General features: G+C 33.2%; 1 protein-coding gene across 1 annotated transcript in view; it reads left to right on the top strand.

The window, feature by feature from the left end:
• Positions 1-267: 267 nt before the first annotated feature.
• Positions 268-21,301, top strand: part of LOC138332010 (cyclic nucleotide-gated channel alpha-1-like) — a 31,920-nt gene continuing 10,886 nt past the window's right edge. Inside the window, exons 1-5 of the mRNA XM_069279926.1 lie at positions 268-740; positions 12,000-13,719; positions 15,809-15,867; positions 20,011-20,072; positions 20,824-20,912. Of these exons, the coding sequence (XP_069136027.1) occupies positions 12,569-13,719; positions 15,809-15,867; positions 20,011-20,072; positions 20,824-20,912 (1,361 nt within the window). The 5' untranslated portion in view covers positions 268-740; positions 12,000-12,568. The remainder of the gene's footprint in view (positions 741-11,999; positions 13,720-15,808; positions 15,868-20,010; positions 20,073-20,823; positions 20,913-21,301) is intronic.

The following is a 21,301-nucleotide window of genomic DNA, read 5'->3' as shown; positions in this document are numbered from 1 at the left end:
CATATATTTAACAAAGAGTTTTATGAGTAAATGTATTTTCATTTCAGAGATTTTAGCACTATGCGTTTTATCACAAAATTTTATTCCTAGTAGTGTCAATTTAGGAATATAGATCATTAAACAAAGGACAAGAACTCAACAATAAACATTTTGTTAAAGCTGTATATGTTCTTGGCATGTATAGCTGCCACTTTGGGGTACATAGAAGAGAGACATTCCATTAGCCCTCGGATGTTGTCCTTGTGTGTTACGGTCGCGATGGGAAGTTTGAGCTGCGGTAACACACCATGCAGTAAATCTTACGGATCGATGGCTGTGAATGGCTGTTGATATTATGTACTGGAATCTGTGTACGACGGAAGCCAGAAGAACTGTTAATTTTTTAATAACAGTAAATACCTCTGGCATTCATTCAGTTTTATACAAGGGACGCTTTCCGTTTCAGAGGCACCCAAGGAAACACCAGATTTAAAGGAAACGAGTATGGCAGAAAGGAACTGAAAACTATTTTGTGGTGTAAAAGCTTAGGATATAAATTGCCGAAAAACATAGTGATGAAATATCAAAAACGAAGAAGTTAAACTATATGACAAATATGATTTTATTCACCTGTGATTACATGAAATAGTTTTGGGGAAATTCATTGAAGGTGTAAAATATAGTCCAACATCTCTGGAGGGAATCACAGCGTGTGTCGTCGGGTTAAACTACCAGTCCCCTCAGATACACATTCAAAGAAGGTGAGTCAGTTTTCGATTTATATTACAGTTAATCTTAGAAAAATACCCTTAATAATGACATCTTACACGATGATATGAAACTTACCAAAAAATGACAAAAAGTTATTATCATAACAGTGAAAGACGTAAAAACACGGAAATGACATACCTATGATGCTGTAAAACGTGACATCCTATACGAATTAAATAGTGAAGCTATATGGCAGGTCCTTCCATAAATATCTTTCGTCCCTTAAATAGGTAATACTATAAAGTTATATAAAGAATCTCAAATCTTTGGAAATGAATATTAAAATCAAGAGAAAATAAAACATTGAGAGGTGGCGGTGTATTGAATTAAGTGTTTTCATTAAAAAAAATGTGCTACTATAAAACGAATAACGCGATAGTAACATGTGATCACGACTAACTCTCAACTCCTCGGTTTTAACCAAATCAAAGTGTCACATTTCTTATATTGTTGTCAGTAACAGAGTAACAAGTTAGCGTGACAAGTTAACAAGTGATGTGAACCGTACATATTACAATGACTAACATGTATTAATGATTGTACTATTTATCAGTAGTTATACTATTTACATGTCTTTGATAGCCTATAATAGAACACTTCCTCTTTGTATTACAACTTTTCTTTCAAATCTACATTGATATTTGAACCTTTATGTATGAACGCGTAAGTTATTTTATTTTCGACTTTGACATTCACTATTGGTGTGTTGGGGGACCCTGACTTAAGTACATAGCTAATATACAGAAAACATTGTAAATACGAAAGGACAAGCCAGGGTCTGTCAACAAAATAAAAACCCGCATTGTTAGTATGGCTAAAATTAGCATAATTTTAAAATCTCTTTAAACTAGCTTTACATCCGAAACATTGCATTGAATATCTCTGTCAACAACATCAGCATTAGCTTTTATAACATATACTCGCATATACAATCGAGGAGTTGAGAATTCGCTTTTTGACCTTTAACGATCCTTAAGTTGTGTGTATACATACAAGCACGTATTATTATGGATATAGGATTATACGTATGTATATATATACCTTAACATTTATGATTCGCCGTTACAGAAATATGATCCCCATCTTTCTTTAAAATGTCAAAGCTATTGGCATGTCAAATACAAATACACAATGTCGTGATATCAGAAAAAAATTCTTTGGTCTCGCCTAATAGAATGACATTTAGATACACTTGCACAATGTAAATCATTGTTTTAAACACATGTGAAACATTCTTTTACATTATAAGCACTCAATGATGAGGTAATATTATATATAAAACATTTTAAGCATAAATAAATATTGTAAAGTTCAAACTCCTTCATGTATGTCGTCTGCCTGGTCATTTTTCAGACTTAATAGATTCATTATACCATCGTCTTTTCTTTCTTTATTCTGTCGTTTATCCTTTACGACGATCTTAAGAGCATTTCTTGCATCTTAAATACTTCAAAAGATTATTTCATCACTAGTTTTAAAACCTTTTGAAACGAAGGGTTCGCTGGTTTATACCGAAGATATTTGAAGGATATTTTAGTTCAAAAGATGAATCTATCATTTAAAATGTGCTTTATCCATCATCTTAAGAATATTTCCGCCATTTACTCTTTAAACATGATATTACGTCCTACTTTGTTCGCTTCTTCTTTCGTTGCTTTACATCCCCATTCAACCGGTTATTGACTGTAAACGAACACGATCAAAGCCATCTTTTGTCTCCTCATCTCTATTTGTTTGAGTATACATGAGAGTTTGCTAATGCACTGTTCACCGTGTGTCCTAATAAAACAGTCACCGTAACGATTGATCTTATCTAGTATCATGTCAGACATGAAAATATATGTAACACATAATCACGTTACCTAATTAAAAGTCATTATGAAAATAGTATCAGGTAATGCATGTGTTTCCCTTACTGTAACCAAGGCAGACAAATTCATACGAAATAATGCAACAGCATTTCAATTAAAAAAATTATGAGATATTTTATTTTGCCTTTGGTGCATGCGTAATCAGTGCTTTATTCCATATAGGACATAGTGTCTCAGAATTTTTCCGGGATGCAATTAATTATTTTTTATATCTTTATCTTGAAGTAAAATTAGAAGATCAAACTTTTCAAATGTGGTAATGGTGTAAAGTAAGTAGGTAACTTTTGTAGCTGAAGAAAACTATTTATTCGCCTTCTCCTGGTTTTTATAGAGAAAAATACCATTTGCCAGCAGTGGAGCATCTTTAACATAAAATAAGATAACGATATAGCGCTTTATGAGGTACTATAAACCAACATTCGTTCGCGTGCTTTAATATTAATCTTCGTGAACTTGTTTTGGAATGTAAATCGCGAAAAGTAGCCACGAAAAGAAGTTGGTTTACAGTATCGAATTGTTAATCGAATCGCTCCTATTTCATTTCCTTCCATTACCGAGATCTTAGGAAGCACGCATTGGTGCGGATATCCATTTAATTATAAACACTATTTGTTTTATGCATACGTTTCCTGACTGATTCAATAAATAACAAGCTTTCGTGATTAGTGTATTTAAAGTATAAATGAATTACATGTAATGAAATCAATTGAAGGAGTATTATAGGTCTACAACTGTCACTGTGAAAGCAACTAATTGGAACCTACCGCATTACGTCCCTTCATTTGATGCCGCTAGCCGTCGGGCGGGGCCGTCTACTTTTGTAGTTCCGGTTTGGATGGCAATGTAAGGTTTGATTTACGTGAAGTTCAATTTCACAAAATTATTTAGCACCGACACAAATGTGTGCTTTTGACTCATTACCTCTCCGTAACAAAAACAAAAACTTTCTTTAAAAATAATAACTTTAAAAATAATAATGATCCATGGGTTAAGATGAGGTTACAACATTAAACGAATGAAAGATTCCATGTAAAGATGCATTTCGCTGTTTTGCCGTCTGGCACAGTGAAGACTAACTAACACGCGGTAATTAGGACGTCGATCCACATCACGAAAATTAACATTTAATCTATTTTAATTAAATAGTTCAGAAGGTGATGCTGAATGTAGTATTGACGGTAAGCTAATAACTTTTGTAATTCTACACAATTATTGATCTCGTTTTACATTAACAATTTAAAAATTAAAATCCGTTTCGGTAACATTAGCGTGTTTAGCGATTAGTCATTGAAACAGTAAAGCTTGGCACTATAAACAAGGGATCATACACAATCAGCCCATTCCGGTATAATAATAAAGCTCTAAATCATTACTATGAAGTAATTCCGTAGATATAATATTGACAAAAATACATTTTATTACATCCGTGCTGTAAGTCGATAATCTATCTTTGTTTTTAACTAGTTTGATAACTGCTCAGGGAATTTTACAATGGGTTGACAGATGTAGATGATTAGAAACAATAAAGGTTTTCTATAACCGACATGTTAATGCCATTTCCTTTTCGGAATGAGGCCAGACGTTTCAAATGCTTCGTTATATATCTGTCATTTCGTTGCGTTCACGCAGGTATGGAATCAAACAGCTATGCTTAATTTAGTCATCGTTACAAATGAATTCATAAATGCTATCCAAATTAATGAAAAATAGGATCAACTTTCCGTATCTTCACATTGAACTGTTCATGTATCACATAAGCAAATTACTAATAAATTAGAATTTAACATATGTAAGAAATAAGGGTTGGTTGCCTGTGTAGCGGTAATTAATTGTGCCGATATTTTGAAGAAACGAAAATCTACATCACGATAACCAAAACCAAGTTATTTCAATTCAAATCCAATAAGATAATGATATATTTATATTCAGGATTACAGAAAGCGATTATGTGACGAATAAAAATGGTTTATATATCACATATAGAAATATGGTATTTCAATAAAATAATGAGGTAACCATAGTCAATGGCCATAGCACGACACGATGGGAGTTTTAATAATGATAATTTTAGTAATTCTTCATCAAATTTCTAAAAATACCTATTCAGAAATTAATTGTAATGTAATTGATTGTAATTGTAAAATAATGTTGACAACGTAAATAATCTTGTGACCTAACGCACATTTTGAAATGATGAACACGGGGCAATATTCGATGACGTTACCACTTCCATCTTCGTCATAGTAAAATTGTGAAATAAATTACATTTTTTTAAAACAAAATGGTTTTCTCGATGAAATTAAAATCATGTTAATATTCGCAAATAGTTCTTAGGTAGTACGTAAAATCTTGGTACGATTGTATCAAAATTACGTCAAGAATAACATTTAAAATACGTCAGAATATATAGAGTAAAATGTCTACTTTTATACTGTATTTTGACAACATTCGTCCATATAAATGGAAAGAAACAACGAACTATAGAGTTAGATTATTTCAAATAAATTTATCCAACTTGGTTTAACTGATGCATAGAAACCCGACGCTTGCAAAGCGTTGGATATTCATGAATTTCCGATAGGGTAGATATTATGTTGTCACATTATCATGGCAAGGAATGCTTATATTTCTCTTAACATCGAAGAAAATGATAAGATAATAGTCTCAAAAGGAGCACTCTCATCGCGACTTTAACATGGGTCCGTCGACTGTACGTCAATATTGATGTAATCGACGTTTCGCGCCAATATTACGTCTTATGAATTTATAACGTCACGTAACTTTCGGTCCAAAGGTTTGACAAGAAAGTCTCTCATGGATATAAGTTAAGAGCGATGGCTAATTAGTAAATGATGGAAAAAGAAGAAAAGAACAAAACTGAAAATGAAGGAAATTAAATAAGCAGGCTTTCTCTAATATGCTTTAAAGCTAAACGCATTTTCTTCATTTCGTAATTTAAATAGACGATAATAGTCTACACTTAAATGGCATTTTCTTTAAAATGATGTTCGATAATGGTAACAACATGTTAATTAGACTCTAACAACTCTTACGTCTCGTTAGAGAAAGCTTAAAGCGATTGTACGTTAACAAACTTTATAGCCCGGTCCATGCTTACCAATTAGTCTTACTTTCCTTACATAGGTTCCATCAACGTTAGAGTTATACGCACGTATTATCTGAAGCTATTAACAATTAATGTATAATTTTGAAATGGAGCCTAAAATAACCTCATAGCTAAGGACTGGCGCCCACATTATGTTGTTACCTCAGTTTCATGGGGAATTTTCGTTTTGATAAATATTTGCATCGTAATAATAAAAATTTCAAAAGACTCATTTCACAATGAATCTTGTAAAATTAGCAACTATTCAAGGTTCCATGTACTAAGCAGAGTAACCATATAATTCAATACTAGAAGGGTCTATAATTATAACTGTTTTAAAATTTTGTTTGCCACCAACGTGGTTTATTGTAAACATAAAGGTGTAAGCGCTGATATAATCGGATTATAACGCTTTCAATTATATACGAACAATCTAAATGTTAGCATCGAAACATCGTCGATATTCCAAGGGTTACTATGACTCTCGTTATATCCACTTCTGGAATATGTCATAGCAAAACTGAAGGCTCTGTGTACGACAACAAATGAACAATTCAATTCAATAACGGCACTTTTATAATTTTGAAGTTAGGCGTCAATTTCTAAATCTTCAAATGACGTCTTCGCAGGCCTATTCTAGGTTTGCAATGTATGTGAATGTTCAGCACTGTAAATATTGAAATTTTTGCAAGGTGGAAACTTACGTAAGAGATTTTCATGTATTCATGCGCTATTTACATATCTGATTACTCTAAAAATGCGAATGTCTTCTTGCGCAATTGAACAGTCACAAAAATATATCCATTTACAGTATTCGATTGCAGTCCTACTACTATTTTATTGAATGCAACCCTATGTAGAGAAAAAATGTTGAAATTAGAAGTTTGCAGTAAGCTTAAATTCTCTGAAAAAGTGATAAGTCATTAAATATATCTTTCCATGTTATTTTCGGTTTCGAATTGCTGATATCGAATTCAAAACATGATTGTAAAGTTGCTTTTGAACGAAATTCATTTACACGAAGACTTTATTAATTCAGGAAGTGGCATTTTACTTCTATTTAGATGAATGTGTTCACACACATTCTAGCATGCAAAAGATACATTTCATTTTGTATAAAAGCCTTTGTTATATAAATCATTGCATAATACATAGAAAGTGAGGTAAATTAAAAGATAGGCTTACCACAATATTTCAGGATTCAATTATAACCAGAAGTGTTATATTACGGTGAGCGTGATATCTTACAATGAATATAAAGTATCTTATTTAAAATATGAACTCCCTTTTCCTGTGTGGAATAGCACTGCACGTAATATAAATCAATTCGAATTTAATGTGTTGAAGCCTAATACGCCTTCACAGCCTTCAAACATATGTATGGGTTTATGTTAGCGAGTAAATTGAACATTACAACTTTAATCAATTTCAGGAAACATCACTGACATGCTGTTAAAATGAAGCTGCAGTGGAGTTTAGCGTTCAGTAATAACAACCTAGGTAACCTAGAGGAAACCAAAACAGTCTACGTTTGGTTTTATCAAAATAAATAACATAGCATAGGTAACCATAACAATACGATATAAACTGCTTATTTCAAGTAAAAAAACAACAACAAAAAACAACAAAAAACAAACTATGTACAGACAGATCATAAGAGTTTTATCGTATGGCCGGTTATTTTCGCGATTCGATCTAACAACAAGCATATCATAAATTTTTGCGTTAGGGATTTAAGTTTAGATATTATTCAACCATTTTTCATTATTTCGCGGATCAAATTTTCGCGATCATAGAAAAGTGCCGCGAAATCGCGAAAATAACCGGCTATGCAGAACTTCTATTCACCAGCCTGTAAACATTTTGGTATTTGATACATATTTTACACGTACGGTTATCTACGTTTCTCTATGTGCTGGTACCTGTATAACCACAAATACTTTCTGAATATGTAAATATAAAAAGACCACATTATCATCAAAAGACAATTACAAATATCAATACGTAAATTTCATGTTTTATGTTTAGATGTTACTGTCATATGGTTGGATTGATCTGCATATCCCCAAACCCATAATCTTAACATATAATACGACCATATGATATACATCCATAGTTATATACCCAAATAATACAACAAAATCATAGCGGTCAACAAACACATATAATTCAGGAAGTGCTTTGTTATCTATTCTTTGAGCGATGAATTCATATGCAAAGAATTTGCAAATCTAATGCTAATATAATATTAGTATGGGAAGCCTAATCTTTATTGAATTCCAGCTTATTTAAAATAACACTAAACGTGTACAGACGTTTTATATGGCGATTTTATATTGTGATCAATGGAACTGCATGTGGCCTGTGATTTTCTTAATGCATCTCTAGAAAGGTGAATTTCACTAAGTGCACCAAGGTGTGGCATACTAGGATATCGAAAAAGGCACACCACAATGGAGGTCTTACTGACGCGAGCCAGTACACGGGGACTTACTTCACAACCACGGGGTTAACGTATAAACAGCAGCTTACAGTTATGATGCCTCACTTGACGGGATTTGTGTATGTAAAATGATCCATACAAATGTGGCCGTCACTGTCACAAAGTAATCGCTATAAATGTATTAAATAACGGTTCTGTCATTCCTCAGCCTACGCCAACGGCGAATAAAATAGAAGTGGTGGATGTTATGTACAGAATGTCAGTTTCGTATACATTGTAAAATAAGTTGTGTTGTAAATATTGTTTGAAAGGTCGTATTGCAATAGTGGCCAGATTCCATGAACATGATTAAAATATGAAGTTGTAATGTTACGAAAATGTCCTTATTGTATACCTGAAGACTGTCATTGATTGATCTTGAGTCAAAGTGAAAAAATACATTATGATGTGACATTGGCGTATTCTATGACTGCAATCATTTAAAGATGCTCCACCGCTGACAAATGTTATTTTATCTCTATCAAGAAAGGAGAAGACGAATAAATAGTTTTCTTCATTAGCTACTTACTTTACACCATTACCATCATAGAAAAGTTTGAGCTTTTTGGGTTTTTTTCTTCAAGATACAAATATTAAAAGTAATTGATAGCATCCCGAAACAAATCTGAGACACTATGTCCAATATGGGATAAAGTGCTGATTGCGGCTGCACCAAAGGCAAAAAAAATATAATATATTTTGTGTTAATTAGAAAAATATGTACATGATTAAACTCAAATTATTGTTCAAATGATGAGTATCGTTTATATATCGTTGGCGGTGGAGCATCTTCAACTTCCCTCTATTTTATTAGTCGATTTAGTGTTATTAGTTGATTATGATTGCATTTCTGAACATTATTTCAACAGCATACTGCGTGTCAATCAATGCTTTGAAAATTAACTGGCCTAAATTAACCTTGGTTATGTCAGGGCGTATGATAATATCTGGGAACAGCTGGTCCTAAAGTCGAATCACTCAAGGTAAATGATACAAAACACCCAGTTACCTGTAGGGTAATGGTATTCAATTCCTCTTCAAATCATCATCAGCGCCACAGCATTGGGGATACCGAAGATCTGACCGATAATTGATAAGATGCAGCTTGGAATCCTCTAGGCCTGTTAGATCAACTGCCATATGGTCGTTTTATTATTGCATAGAAGATAACAGAAGTTGACCGCTAAAGAAATCAATTATAGCCTTCCTGTTTGTTAGAAATAAAGTTTCATAACATTAATACTTTATATTTGAAGTCTGTTTATATTCAGTTGGCCTTTTGCATTTTGCGATTACAATCAAACGTGCCAAAAACCTTTTTACGGGTTTCTGATGTGTCATATTTTGTCACTAATCTTTTAGAAGGCATCTTAATTTCATAGTTTTAGTCTGTAGTTCTATTCACATGAATGGTGTCAGAAGTAGTATAAAACGAAAAAAAAAAATGAAATTATTAGTCATATAATTTGTCGATAAGATATATTCAGAGCAAAGAACCTAATTATAGCGCTACCCCTTTCTGATAGTATATACGAACGAGATTTAAATTGGATCAATAAAGTAGGCGTGTCGTTCAACTCACATGGGAGTTCCCGCCGGCGGGAATGGTCACGCATGCCCTACCTCCAGAGTTATGACGATGAATCTCATTTGCATAATCTGTTTAAATGTTTTGATCGGGATTTTATAAAGGTAACTGGACCTGCATGAATTGAAATTGTTCTGTTATATAAATGAAATCATGCAGCTATTATTCAGGGTTAAGCAGGGAAGCATGTAAATGATAAAATAAATATATAAGTAAATAGATTTAAATATCATAGTGACCGCATTTGAGATTATAAACCTGTCATGATTTTGAATAAGCAAATTATTGAAACGTTTGATAAAAGAACGACAAAAAAATCTGTTTTTTTTTTTATGTTAAGCCATCAAGTACATGAATTTGTGAGTCGGTTACACATTTGCGTTTAAGTTTTTTTCTTTAAATATTCCTCCAAATGAACATCATTATTTTAAGTATAAGCCATAAGCTTAAAGCTTTGACGAACTCATATGTCATCTTAATCAAATCTTATCTTACGTCCTAAGGGCTAGGAACAAATTGAAAGCATTTTGCAAAAATGTCGTTCTTATGTATATTTAGATATCAGCAAATGTAAAATTATGTTATATAAAATGTGTGTGTTTGAAAACAAAGTTACCTTATTATGGTAAAGAGAGTCTTTTGCATAAATATTACTTGTTTGGAAGACTTCCACAATTATATCATTTGTTTGGATAAGTAAAACATCATTAATTACACTATCTATACATAAACCAATCCAAGGCCTTACTAGTAATTTATTCATTAATCTAGTCCGACGTTAGTATTTTCTCTGCCTCATTTCCTAAAATTTGCTCCTTGATCGCTTCTGTTGACAAATAAGACCTATCCCATCAAATAGAAATAATAAAACTGTATCGCGTATAGATAATTGTCCTTGTGAAGTGTTCGGGTGATTTGATATATACTACGTGTTACGGCCGCGTGAGACTTTGACGGATCTAGGTTGTTATATAAAACGATAGACTTTGATAAGTAAGGTTATAAAATCAATAGATTTATTCCAACATATAAGACGAGCATGTTCTGCCTTTGCGCATCTTCGTCTCTAATTTCACTGAACACTGAAGTATTATATCCTTCGTCGCTCCGTTCAAAATACACTTGTCCGCGGATTTAAGATGTCCCATTGACTTCTGTGGTGTGTCTCATGCTTTGCCAGTCTCCTTTATAACGCCAGACCGCACTACATAGAACGTTTGGCATAGAGCTCGTGGCTCCCTGTCCTCTCCGATAAACCGCCTGTTTGAATATGTACACAATGTTAGTGTGACGGCGGCAGATGACATTAGATATTTCTATTTTCAATAGTCGTTTAAAGGATCGATTGATAACGGTTGGCTTAGGTATATATGTTTAGCTTTTATTGGTTGTATACAAAGTTTGAAGTTCAATTCTGTTTGGAATTCATACACACGATCATCTTTATCGTTCGAATGGAGTAGTCTGGGATTTGAAAGTGTTAAGTAAGGTACATGGTATGTATGTAGAATATTCTTAGAGATGTGAAATTTCATATTTGTATATACATATAGAAAATACGTATTATGATTAGATAACAAAATCCGGATCAGAGTTACATATTTCTATCTATTGATTTTAAAGTGATATTTACTGTGTATATATGCCTGAAATTTATATTGGTATTTCATCCTGTTTAACTTTAAGAACAACTTTCTGGATGCGTTGCTGTGTTATCGACAATTTCATAAATACCGTCATTTTATGTTGAAAACCTTTTACCCTTAAAACCATTTAATCAAGGCATATAACTGAATAATTTTATCGTTTATGGATATAAGAACTTGTCTATAAAGGACACTAAAGGGACACAGTAAAATGTGCTTCATAGACAGGTGTCCTTTATACAGAGGTAAATAATAAGTAAATAGTACCAATTAGGGTGGAATGTGCTTCATAGACAGGTGTCCTTTATACAGAGGTAAATAATAAGTAAATAGTACCAATTAGGGTGGATGATAAGTCAATAGCACCAATTAAGGTGGATGAGTCTATCCTTAATAGACAGGTGTCCATTAAAGTTCGTATATTACTTGTATTTTAATAAAACTTATAGTTCTATTTTGTAAATTGGCTTGTAAATTGGCATAGCGTTACCATATTGATATAAACTTTATTACAGACCATTTTACTTATTATCGTTTATTTTCTTTTGTGTTGTAGGATTTGAGGACAAAATGACTTAATACCGGTGGTGCAAATGTAACAACACTGTCGATCATAACATGGAACAAGTGGATATATTTCAATGCCTCAAACAGACATAATCGTCAAGATTTGCATGCCTAATACGTATTTGAATAACATTTTACATAGACAACAATGATGGTGATAAAATGAAAACGGACAATGCAAATGCCTATGTATTGCAAGTACTCTCGAACTCTCCAAATATTTCCATAGTGTAACGAACTGAAGCGAATATAGGACAAGATGCACATCTAATGTGACTGAAATAGCTCTTACGGATGTTTACTCGTGGAACGTATATTGGGATGGCAGATTAAATCTACACCCTATGTGGATGCAAGGTTCATAGTTCGGACACAACCTTCAGATATGATGGCGTTTCAAGGGCACACATGAATATTTCAATGTGTAAATGGCGTTGAATAAAATATAGATGTGAATGGTGTTGAATAAGAGATAAACATAAATTTCGTTGTATAACAGATAAAAGTGAATGATGTTGAATAAGAGATAAATAATAGTTTGTTTTGAAAAAGTGATAAATGATTGGGACGTTGAGTTCAAAAGTAACATTTTCAAAGGAAATCAAGATAATGGAATTAGGAAGTAATCCAATCGGAGAACAAAATATTGATATAGAGATTATATCTTCACCGGACATGAACACTCCTACCGGGACACCATCTCCGGAAGTTCGGTCCAGAGAGGAAAGCCGAAAGACAAGCACGTCTTCCATCACTAGTAATTCTTCTGGAAAATCCAAGGCTAAACTTAATATAAAGTCTCGGTTAGGGCGACGTGCAGAACAAAGAACAACTCTGGGGAAGGGGGAGGAAGAGGAAGTAGGAAAGGGCTGGCGTAGCTTGAGAAATGCTGTCAAGGTCACAAATGCTGTAGCTGTCAAGAAAAAAACAACTGTAACGCGGGAAGATTCATTTCTAAAAAAGTTCTCAACGCGACAACCGTATAGAGATGAATCTAACGTTAACCATGTGGAGAGTCCTACCGAAAATGTTAGTAAGCAAGAGATAAAGGAAAAACACCGAACAGTGTTCCGAATGGACGGTAATCTAATGTTGTATTGGACAGGAATAGTGACAGTAGCAGTATTGTATAATCTGTGGACATGCATTGCACGTGAGGCATTTCGGGAAATACACGAGAACCATCTTTTCGTGTGGATCGCTTTTGATATTTTATGTGATATTGTGTATGTTTTAGACATCATTTGTCAGTTTCGGACTGGATATTTAGATCAGGGTCTGATGGTGTATGATTCTGTGAAACTCGCTAAAAACTATGTTTCCACAAAATATTTCTATTTGGATCTTGCCTGTCTATTCCCTTTGGATTTCATACAATTCGCAATCGGAATACATCCAATGGTCCGATTTCCAAGATTTATCAAACTTTATCGGACTTTCCGATTTCTCTACATGCTCGAATCAAGGACAGCATATCCAAATTTCTTTCGTGTCGCAAATCTAACACATATCCTATTTTTAGGATCACACTGGTTTGCAGCTTTCTATTATCTCATATCGGAGGCAGAGGATTTCAAAGGGGACTGGTCTTATCCGAAACCAGTGGGGGAGTTCTCTTCAGTGACCCGGAAGTACTTAGCTTCACTCTTCTGGTCGACCTTGACCCTTACTACAATTGGCGACCTCCCACCTCCAGAAACTAATTGGGAGTAAGTACTCATTCTTTATAAGGTACATCTAACATTATGTTTTATATGGATGGATTTAGTTTTTCTACAATATTGGTAATTAAAATGGCTTACTTTGACATGTATTCATGATTTCCGGTTCCTTTTATTTTGCCATATCAAACATTTTGAAATCATCCTGTTATATTTTATTATACTTGTACCTGATTCATTGAACAGAGACATATCGATTTTGTTTCTATAATGTATAACTGGGTTTAATTTCTGACCTTGATTTTGAAAAAAAAGATCGATGCACTCATGACCACAATTTTTGCGATTTCCATTTTATCCAATATATTATTTGTGTGCTTGCAATTGTTTCCAAACCGTATATCAATAGTGTGCGATAGAGTATGTAACGAGGCAACGATAGAAAACTGAATGTACAACTACATATCATTTCTAAATTATTAGTAATTTTAATAAAGTTCAGGTATAACATAACGAATGCAAGATCAGGTATTATTTCAGTTTGGATACTGATGAAAATAAAAGAATATATATGAATAAATACATGTAGCTCAGAGCAAATTCTAATCTTGATAGTTTCCTTTTTAATATCATTTACATAATGCAGCTGAACTACAGAACTTCAAAGGGCTTAAATAATAATGCCGATAACTTATTTCTGTTATATAAGGGACAAAAAGCAGGATAAATGGAATTTATTGAAAGCGTTTTTATTTTGTTTTATTCCCATTAGGATACTTACGGTAGTTAATATCTGCTTAAAACAACGTAAAAGGTAAACACAAAATATTCATGATTCCAAATTCTTTTAGTCATTTTGTATAACAAGTATGAAGGTAAGATGTACCTCTAGGTCAACTTTATAAATATATATTGGTAAAAGTACACAGGTATCACCGCTAGTCTTTGTATTGCAGCGCTCGACTCTCCTATTCAGCGTAAGTATTGATGATGAATGTTTTTGGTGTTCATTTCTGTGTAAACCTCCATTTTCAGCATGCCAAATTTAACTGCTTCGTACCGGGAGTTATCTTATCAAATCAAATATGGACGGACTTTTTTCAATAATTTGTAGGTCATATGATTATAAACGGATCATAATCCTGTTCCAAAGTTGCCTATCAGTTTCCGTTATAAACAAAGAAATTAATATATATTAAAAACACGATCCGTCATTATTGAAAAATAAAATTTAACAAATCTTATATTCGCTTAAAGGCGTTCATTAAAACACTTTGTAAACATAAACATGTCCATAATTGATGCTTTTAATTTTTTGTTTTCTTTTCATTTCTTTCAGCTTTGCTGGATTGACTTTGTCATGTGTTTTCAATTGTTTTTAGTTTCTCTGATTTTTGTTTTTGTTGTTTGATGTTTTGTTTGAGGTGTGTCATTTATTTGGTTGTGAGGCGCTTGTTGTTTGTTTGAATCACGATAAGGAAATTGCTACAAATTGTGTTGGTATGAGTGTATCACAATCTTATTATAAAACACAATTCTTGCACAAGAATTCTAATGTATTTTTTTCTAAATATACTAAATACTCTAAACATTGTTCATTTGTCAATTAATTTTTGAATTATTAATTAATGATTACTATTAACAAGGTAATTATAAATGTATTCAAAAGGATTAAATAAATATATTGGTTTAACATATCCTCTAAATAGGAAGATTTCCAGAAGTAAACAATCAAAATGCATCACTAATGATACTTCCTGTTATCTAAGGTCAAAAAGTGTATCTATTTATATCAATACATAACTTACGGAAACGCCACATTTTGAAATATAAAATATCATATAGGTTCGCGGGTTGAATAAAACAAAAGTAAAGAAATACAAAACTAGGTGTGATGCTATTCTGTATTTATATATTACCGAGTTATCTGTCCTAGCGGATAGGTATTGATTCTGACGTCATTTGTTTGCAAGCGCAACCTTCGAAAACAGCGTAAATTGTGCTCATAAAATAATGACTTCATGAGTGATACCTACCCGCAAGGGAGCCATTATATTATTCCAAGGTGTACTTGGATAATGATTACACATGTGTTCGACTTTCCTTAATGTTCTAAGAATGATGTTTTATCTTTCAGGTACGTATTTGTAATAGTGAGTTACCTCATTGGTGTGTTCATCTTCGCAACCATAGTGGGTTAGTATTATTTTCTATTGTCTAATTACCAATATATGTACGGGGTTAGTATTATTTTCTATTGTTTTCATACCGATAGCGGGATAATGCTATTTTCTATTGTTCATCTTCGCAACCATAGTGGGTTAGTATTATTTTCTATTGTCTAATTACCAATATATGTACGGGGTTAGTATTATTTTCTATTGTTTTCATACCGATAGCGGGATAATGCTATTTTCTATTGTTTAATAAGCAATAGCGGGGTAGTATTATTTTCTATTGTCTAATAAGTAATAGCGGGGTAATATTATTTTCTATTGTCTTAATACTAATGGCTGGTAAGTACGTATTTTCTGTTGTTTAAGTAACAATAGTTTATATTAGCATATATTGTTTAAATAGAGGTTACACAAAGAGTGGTTGTTGAATATTGAATTTATTCCACACGAGTGAGTTATTTTTTAAAAGTTACAAAAGACATGAGCTTTAGCGAGTGTCTTTTGTAACTTTTAAAAAATAACTTACGAGTGTGGAATAAATTCAATATTCAACAACCACGAGTAGTGTGACCTGTTTCTACCACAATAATATTCGGTTTTAGCAGATAGAAATACGGCAGGGATACGGTAACGTGTATTTACCGAAATATACAAATAAGATGTAGTAATATTTTCATCAGCAAAAAAAAAACTCTAATTAGTATTCAAAAGTCATCGTTTGATAAAGCATCAGTCGATATCAAATTCTTCTAATTGGGAACATCTTTAGGGTCAAATAATACTCATTTAACGTCTTATTGAGTTCAAATCTTCAAAATTGCTTCCAGATAATAAAACTCAATGGCGGACTACATGTATACATGTAAAAGCATTCGCACGAAACGGCGTCATCGGTTTCCCGCCAGATAATCATCAAGCCATTACCGTCAAGATCAAGTTTGTTTCATACACGTTAAAACTACTAAACTCATCAGTAAAATTCTTGTCCGGCAAGATGTATAATTAGTACTAAAGGTCAATTTAACATGTATGAAAACGCCACGTATTTTGACATAATGACCACGGCGCATACGCTTTCCAACAGCAGTTTTGGACGTCAAGCGGCCATCACAACATAGAGTGACGTCATTTGGTTATTGATGACGTTGACAATGATGACGTGACACTGGGAAAGAAGTAGTTCGGTCAAAGTTCACCGTATCAACCAATCAAAATTCGTACAGAGTTTATGCCACGTGTGGTATAAACAAATTGTTAATCAACAGCTGCAGTGTTTTTTCAATGTCCTGAGAGTTGAATAACACCCCCTATTGTGGTAGAAATAATATTAATGTATTTAATATGACGTCTCGATGACAAGTACGATGTGAACTGCCACCTTCATCAGACAAATGACAAGGAAGCAAGAAGACAAAGTGTACGAATTTTCTTTGAAATGAAAGTCGAAGATCGATTTCGGTCCTGTTTGGTATACAACACTATGCTATGGCATTGTAATATATTCTAAAATTTGATAAAAAATTTAGTGCGCGAGATACGCATTGAGAGAATAAGTGCGCGAGAGAAGCATTTTGTGTTATTACGCGAGGCAATTTAAAAAAAAAAGAATAAAAAAAATATCAAAAGTATGTAAATTAATCAGTCTCCTCCTGTGTTAGGCCACTTATTTAATATGTTATGAATGATCAATAACATTTTATCCCATCAAAAAAAAAACACCTGAAAACAACGTAATCATAAGAAACTCTGCAGCATGTCTATAGTTCTGATTATCAGACAGCGAATTTAGACTTTAACATGGCTCATACCTCTGTTGTTTCATTTCATTTCTAAAATATCGGATTTTCCAAATTGATTTTGAAAATGTCTCTGAGTGCATTATTGGTTTTCTTCATTGACGACGCAGGGACCGGAGAATTAGCCACACTCTGAGTCTATATATATGGGGATCAAATGAAGAGAACATCACGTGGTTGCCTGGTTTTAGAGGTGGCTGATATATAGATATCATTCATCAATGTAGCACACAATGATTTCAAAAAACATTAATAGAAGATCTTATTGGTTTTTTTGATAAAAATTGTGTTTAAAAAACAAAGATATTAACCTTTTCAACTATGGTAAATAAGAACTTTCCAGAAAATATATCGAAATACATGTTAAGCTGCTAGACACTAGTTTTAGCCACTATAAAACTTTTTCAGCATATATCCACTGTTGTATAATGCAGGGAGTTATTGGTCCTTTCAAAAAGGTTTCGATGTAATAACCTTAAAGGTAGAAAAATATTGCGTAGAAAATAGGATATACCAAATGTTACGTAGACTGTAGTTAATTATCTGGTGCCTGTGGTTCCGCAGTTATACGTTTCTCATTTGCTCAGCTTTTAATAAAAAGCTGTTTTCATTTTAATTTCCTGGAAATACAGGTTGCCGTCATGCAAAAGTTCAATAAGAGGTAGTCTACGCAGGTCCTTCGTACTAGACATATTGACATTTTTGTAACATGATTGACATGTTTTCGTCTTTCTGTATTTTAATTAACTTTGAACTAGTAAATAAACTCCTAGGATATGAATTATCAGGTTTCAGTTAAAATTGAAAACACCAATATATAATATTAAATCTAGTGCAATGTGTTTCAAGATCTTAGATTCCAATATCGCAGAAGTCTATAAAGAGATATACTATGGTTTTTCAGCACTATTCAAGTGTAAAACTGCTTAAGAAGAATAAAGATCTGTATTAAGACTAGATTGAATATTGAGTCAGAGAGTTGTCTAACATATGGTCAAGTTTGTTTGAAATGTACAGTATAAAACAAAATAATATATTAGTTGATCATACTGTAAATGATTTACGCAAACTGAAAACAAATATAGAACATGCTGTATAGATAATATTCTGTATTTACATATTACTGAAATAGCTGCCGGCCTTGCGGGTAGGTATTGATTGTGACGTCATGTGTTCGCGAGCATAACGTCCTACTTTTCGGAGAAAACGACGTAAATTAATAATGTAACAATACCTTCCACAAGGGAGCTAACTCTAATATGCATATAATTAGTTTCTGTGTTGGTCAGATCAATGCTAGCTATATCAACAGAATCATAAACATAATTGACCAGACTCCATACTGATCAGAGAGTATTAAATTTGATATCATAGATGACATATCATTATACCTCATGTTTATAATAATGTCTGTGATTAGTTGAAACACATCACGCGATAGGGAAATAAAACGTCGTATTTCCCTCGAGGGAAATAAAACATCGTATTTCCCTGGGGCACGTGTCCCTATGGTGACCGTCCGTCTTTCACACAAAGTTATCTCCCCTTCTGATTGTACAACAATGACGGACGAAGAGTTAAACGTCATTTTTTAATCATCACAAGTTTAAGTAATATTTAATCCATTTAATCCAGAGTTTAGGGAATTTTCTGTATAATAAATAATTTATGTCCCCGGTGGCAATATTATATGAAGGTTTATTTACCCTCAGATGTAATATTTCGTATTACTAAAACCAAACTGAAAAATTGTATTACATATTTTGATATTCCCCGCAAAATGCGTTTGAGGAGTATATAATATTGGATTCTTTCTGTCCGTCTGTCCGTCCGTCAGTTTGAAATAGTTTTTGGATTATAACTGCAAACCCGTTCAACTGAGCTCCATGGAACTTGTTTTGTATATATCAGGTTTACGCTCTATTTGTGCATTTTGCCATTGCGTAACTTGCAATTTCCGTAAAATTCCGTTCTGTTACAATGGAAACATAGTCAAACACCAAATAAATGTGTCTTTGGTTTCCAGGCTATAACTCCAAAATCATTCAACTTTGCGTATATGTTAGGATTGTGTTTTAAGTGTGCTTTTTACAATTGGGGACCTCCCATTGTCAATGTTATCTCTGTTACAATAGAGATATATTATTCAAATTTGATCTAGGATAACACCAACCTGTATTTAGATAGGTGACCATGAAACACACGTAAGCTCTGCAGCAAAATATACTACTGCTAGGTGTCCTGTCATGCTCTATGGCACCTTCTTTAAGTTTAATTGTAAAGATGAATAAAGTTTACTGCATAATTAAGCATTTCATTTTCTTTGACAAAATTATGTTGACATTTGCTTTATTTAACCTTATCAGGTCAAGTGGGAAATGTGATTACCAACCGGAACGCAAGTAGACAGGAATTCGAGAGATTACTGGTGAGAGAAATAATGGATGTACATGTATTATTCAAAACTGATATAATTAAATACATTTTCTTTGGTGGATAATTAATTCCGCGATAAAACAATTTCAATATTAGTTCACGAACATTTATTTTAGAAGTTATTGTTTCCATTGAATGAGAAAAACACTAAATAAGCAAGGTTGTTATTATTATGCGGAAGTAAACTTTCTTGAAAATGTATATCTTAATGTATGTTTCTCTCAGAAAGCCTTGAACTATAAGATATGAATGATTTCAATATTTTTCACAAACTAAATGCACGGAAACTAGTATCTCACATCCTGCCAGTCTTTTATAGTTTGACGTTTTGTAACAGGAAACTAAAACTGACTGTTACTCGAATCTCCTATCGTCAATAAAGAATTTGCTTCTTTTTTCAGTTTCAATACGGGGGTTTCGAGATCCCAAAACGACGTGGGTAATGTACTATTTACCGTCGATTAGTTCCACCTTCCGGTGAATATGACGTCGCGAAACTCACGTCAAATGATGACGTCATAATCACCGGATGGTGAGACTAATCGACGGTAAATTGTTACTTTGCCCACGTCGTTTTGGGATCTCGAAACCCCCGTATTATTATATATGTAATAGTGTCAACACTATATCGAGAATGACTTGTTAGTGTCACGGCTATGAAGTTATGAACCTTTTCCGTTATTTATAGTAACACCTGCATGCACTGTATATGTTGCTAATCTTATTATGTTTTCGCTGTTAAGGATGGTGCAAAGTTATATATGAGGATGCATAACGTGCCACCTCAACTGCAGAAGCGTGTACAGAGATGGTACGACTATGTATGGAAAAGGTGGGTTAATGATGGTCACTGACACTGTGATGCACATCATAACAAACTCTCCACCTCCGGGTTGTGAGTCTGAAACCCATGTGGGATAGTTGTTAGGTACCTGTCGTAGGTTAAGGCTTTTCGCCGGGTACTCCAGGCTCCGATTTCTTCGAAACAAAGTTAGGCTAAAAACATACTTAAGTCATAAATTTTCATATAATTTACATACGGCGAAAACTGCATTTTGACTTAGATCTCCACATTTATTTCAAGAAATAGAGGCCGATGTTCTTTACTTGCTTAAATATCTGGCTGTTGATCGGACGTAAAAACGTTAAGCAAAATAAAACCTTAGGCATTTCAAACACTATTGTCAAAAGTAAATGTGCTTAGGAGAAAGGTAAATGGAA

Source organism: Argopecten irradians, chromosome 9, assembly GCF_041381155.1.
Source record: "Argopecten irradians isolate NY chromosome 9, Ai_NY, whole genome shotgun sequence".
NCBI classification, from domain to species: domain Eukaryota; kingdom Metazoa; phylum Mollusca; class Bivalvia; order Pectinida; family Pectinidae; genus Argopecten; species Argopecten irradians.
The sequence above is the reverse complement of the archived record's forward strand: the minus strand, read 5'-3'. Positions and strand labels throughout refer to the sequence as shown.